The sequence below is a fragment of the Oryzias melastigma genome, linkage group LG3 (genome assembly GCF_002922805.2).
Source record: "Oryzias melastigma strain HK-1 linkage group LG3, ASM292280v2, whole genome shotgun sequence".
NCBI lineage: Eukaryota > Metazoa > Chordata > Actinopteri > Beloniformes > Adrianichthyidae > Oryzias > Oryzias melastigma.
The window spans coordinates 3,465,325-3,469,418 of NC_050514.1; the positions used below are offsets into that span (position 1 = coordinate 3,465,325).

The 4,094-nt window shown below is 42.5% G+C and overlaps 1 protein-coding gene across 4 annotated transcripts in view; it reads right to left on the reverse strand.

Moving 5' to 3' along the window:
• Positions 1–4,094, reverse strand: part of large2 (LARGE xylosyl- and glucuronyltransferase 2) — a 91,588-nt gene that overhangs the window by 22,527 nt on the left and 64,967 nt on the right. For all 4 annotated transcript variants that reach the window (XM_024262983.2, XM_024262986.2, XM_024262985.2 and 1 more), the window contains one exon: positions 1,291–1,483. In XM_024262983.2, coding sequence (XP_024118751.1) covers positions 1,291–1,390 — 100 coding nt within the window. In that variant the 5' untranslated portion in view covers positions 1,391–1,483. The remainder of the gene's footprint in view (positions 1–1,290; positions 1,484–4,094) is intronic.

Here is a 4,094-nt window from a genome sequence, read left to right on the forward strand (position 1 = left end):
TATATTTCTAGTAAATGCAAAGTTCTTCTGTCTCCTAACTAGAAGTGGGCCATAATTTAGTGGTAATGAATTAAATATCACCTGCAGGAGCAGTGGCTTTAGGGAGGTAAGCAGTTGTAGGTAAGACAGGTGGGTAAATAGAGCATCTAGACATGCACTAAAAAGAAGTCATGGATGTGGTGGTGACAGTCTTCCACAGTAAAACATTATAAACCAAAAATTAAATAAATAAAGTGAGTTATGTTTTCAGTCAGGGCAGGGTTGTGTGCTGATCGTGGATTTTAGGACTTTGCTTGAATCCCTGAAGAATCGTTGAGATCCTTGTGAACTTTGTGGACCAGCAGATGGAAATGTTGATCTGCTTCAGAAGGCGAAGCACATCCTCAGCCTCAGTGGAGATGAAGGCTGCAGGAGTCTCACCGTCTGCTCTGGGGTACTGTCCTTTAACCATTATAGCTCTATTTTGCCTTTTGGGCAGACGCATTGATGTATTTGTGCTGTTTTTCCATGTGAAGGAGCTGACTTCTGGCATCTCCAGATCACTTCCTGGTCATACCTGAACCTTGCTTTTCTGGGAGCCAGTGATCAGAAGGCGTCCAACGTCAGTCATTTGTACAAGAGCAACACCGGCAGTCTGCTGCTGACGCTCACACACTAACGTTGCTTGTCTCGGTTTAATGAAGGTGAAAGCAGGAGCGCAGCGTCAACTTCCTGCTGCAGATGCAAAGACGGCGTGATGGATGGAGGGCACAGATCCAATCATTCACTGCTCTACTAATATGAAATGTTTGATAAATTTGTCAGAACCCAGATGAGTTCCTTACATATGTACAACAGAAAACTGGATTTAAACAAACTCATCATAAAACTAGCCAATGAAGTGTAATGTCAAAATAATACACATCCTTCATGAATCCAGACTTTGTTTCTGCGTTTGATTCCTGAATGGATTAGGAGCTGCAAGACTCTGATGCACAGCCACATACTCAGTAGGTGACGTGAAACGACGCTCACATCTGCATGCGATCAGTGAATTACCCACAAATCCATCGAACAGCGTGAGCCATGAATCACAGAACTCTGTTAGTGTCGATCCCACAAATCCATACGCCGTTCACGGCTCACAGACCCAGACCATTAATCAAGTTTAAAAATCTAAACTGTCCCCACCTCTGCGGTCTTTCCCTCGAATCATGGTTACGTCACGGTTATGGGTCATTTGGGTTCAATCTCTCTTTATTGAAAGCGTTCCGCAGGCTGGAAGTCTACAGTGAGCGCGCTCATACTCACTCTCCAGGTTCCCAGCCAGCAGGTAGAGCCAGGTGAGCAGGACGATGGCCGTGAGGGATGCCGCCAGCAGCTTCAAGCGCCCTCGGCACAGCAGGTTCATGATGGGGGGGGTGGAGCTGTGGGGATGAGGACCAGAGATGGGGGGGTGGGGGCTCAGGTGGGGCTCGGTCCCTCTTCAGGCTCCTGCAGCATCCTTTCATGCAAGAAGACAGAGACAGCAGGCGGGTCAAAACATCCTCGTTCACATCAGACAGATCAGTCTTCAGCTGTTTCAGCAAAACGGTTGGGAGATACAGAGTTCCTACACGTTTCTTCAAGTTAAATTTAAGACTTTTTAAGACCTTGCATATGAAAAATTAAGACCAATTTCTCAGCCTAATTCCCATGGACGATGGAAAAAATGAAATTCTCATCAGTAACGGAGTACCGTAATCAATTATAGAGCTGCCAAAACAATTATTTTAATAGTCGACTAATCAAAGATGATTTTTTTCTGACTATTCGACTAATCAGGTCATGTGCAAACTGGATGTAAAACCCACAACTTAACCATTATTAGCTTTAAAATAAGTAAAAATGAAGACAATGAAGAGGATAAACTTTTAACGAATCCTGCAGCTTCTGTCCTTTATTAATTTCTGGTATTAAAACAAGACTACCGTATTTTTCAGTGTATAAATCCCAGTGTTTTCATAGTTTAGCCAGGGGTTCGACTTTTACTCAGGAGGGACTTATTTGTTTTGGGTTTTTTTTTAGGCTCCTACATTTGTTATTTTCGGAGTAAACACTGGTTGTCTCTTAGTGGTTGTTCCGCTAACAACTGCTAGAGGGCGCTGCAACCAAAGTATTTCCTACTGACAGCAGCAGCAGAAGTGTCGTCCAAAACAAACACGGAAGAGAATCTGTGTTTTTCTCTTAAAGTTTGATATTTTTCTTATACAGATCAAAAGATTAGCATTAGCATTAGCAAATGATAGTGAGGTGCTGTCTGGTTCACAGTTATAGTGGCATCAGTCTGTAGCTGCGTTAGCATGAGAGTTAAAGCAGCAAATACCGGACTAGGTCTGTGGATCGCTGCTTAGGTGGCAAACTGATTTGATTCGTGAATCAAGCTCAACGATTCACGATTTGAACCTTGTTTCTTTTTCTTAATAAAACATTTGTTAACATGTGTCTTTTTACTGGACACATGAAGGACACAACTGGAAGATATACGGTATTCTGCATCTAAAATGAACATTTTTTTGCTGATCACTGCTAACTCTGAGGAGAAATTGAGCGCTGGTGTTAGACTGGGGGCGGTCCTGTCCGAGCAGACTCTTCCTAGAGGGGCGGTTCACATTGTGCTGACGTCAGCACGTCAGCGCCCACTTGTTCTGTGGGTATGGGAGGGGCTGCTGCTGAGAGTGAGGTTTTTAGAGGATTACTCTTAAATGCATGAAAGGATCAAAATACCGCTTTGAGGTTCTTTATAGTGAGGAATGAACAGTAAAATGCATTTAAAACCACAAAAAGTTGAATTTTCATGGTAGGGACCCTTTAACACGCTTCTGGAATCCTGGAGATAAGTCGTCCTCTCAGAAATATTTCAGTTTTTCTTTTTCAAATTTACAAACATGTATTTATCTGAGCTGAACTCCATCTACCAGATGAATTCTCATGTACGCTGGTTTAGTTTGCAGAGCTTGGTGATCTCGGGTGATTGTGAAGTTCTGACTCATGCATCTCTATCAAAACAGTTACTTCTGCTGCAGCCAACGTTTAAAGGCAGAAAATCCCGAACATGCTGAAGCCAAATCCTGCACTCCGCTTTAAAAGTGCTGTTGTTCTACAACATGATTCATTAATCTCTCTTTAATTAGACGAGAGCCCGAGGGGAACCGGTCCAGGGACGCTGGCCAACAGGAAACAGCCGAGTGTGAGTTTACAGAGAGGAAAGAGAGGCTTCATGCTGACTAAACAACTTTCATTCTTGGATCGAGCGTAAACGTTTTACGACCCCGTCTTAGTGCAAAAAGGAGTGAAAACGTTCCGCTGCGGGGGTGCCACCCCTCCACACGCCACATTTACCACATTTGTTTGGATACTTTCTGCTGAGTAATGATGTCGTTAGGAAAATCCATGATCCACGCAGCCCTGACATCGCTTTCTGAACAGTTCAATGCTCTAATGTGTGAAAACAGAGACAGAACAAATGGGATCCTGACTGCTGTCCCATTTGGCCAAACATCATTTCAAAATAAAAAACATTTTCATCAACAAATAAAAACCAACTTAATAAGCTGCTGGTGAAAAACAAACAGAAAACTTGAAGCTGATTTGACCCCACAGTTTTACATGAAAGTTTCCCTCATGTTGAACTGAGCTGTAAAGGTTTTACTTTAGATAAAAGCCCAGAGTGACTCACTCGCATAAAAGAACATGCTGAAAAACATTTCAAATGTTCCTCGACATTTAAAAACCAATGCAGCCTTTTTGTCTTCTCCAAATAGAACACTAAAATCATAAAGACATCCAGGAATCTTGTTTGCTGACAACTCTTGTGTTACAGAAAGACATAAATATGAACGTTTGTTCTTCAGGAAATCGTCTAAAAGACCGTAGAAACAGACCAGCATAACCATTAAGTTGAAAGGTCAACATTGTTTTCAAAGAGTTTCATCTTCAAGACGTGTCCTGATCAGTGTGTTTGTGTGTGAAATAATCCTTATCATACATGTACATCTATGCTAGAATTGTACTAAATCTATGATTGGCTTTGGAAACATGAATGAAACGTAGTCACAGCGAGGGGGGGGGGGGTG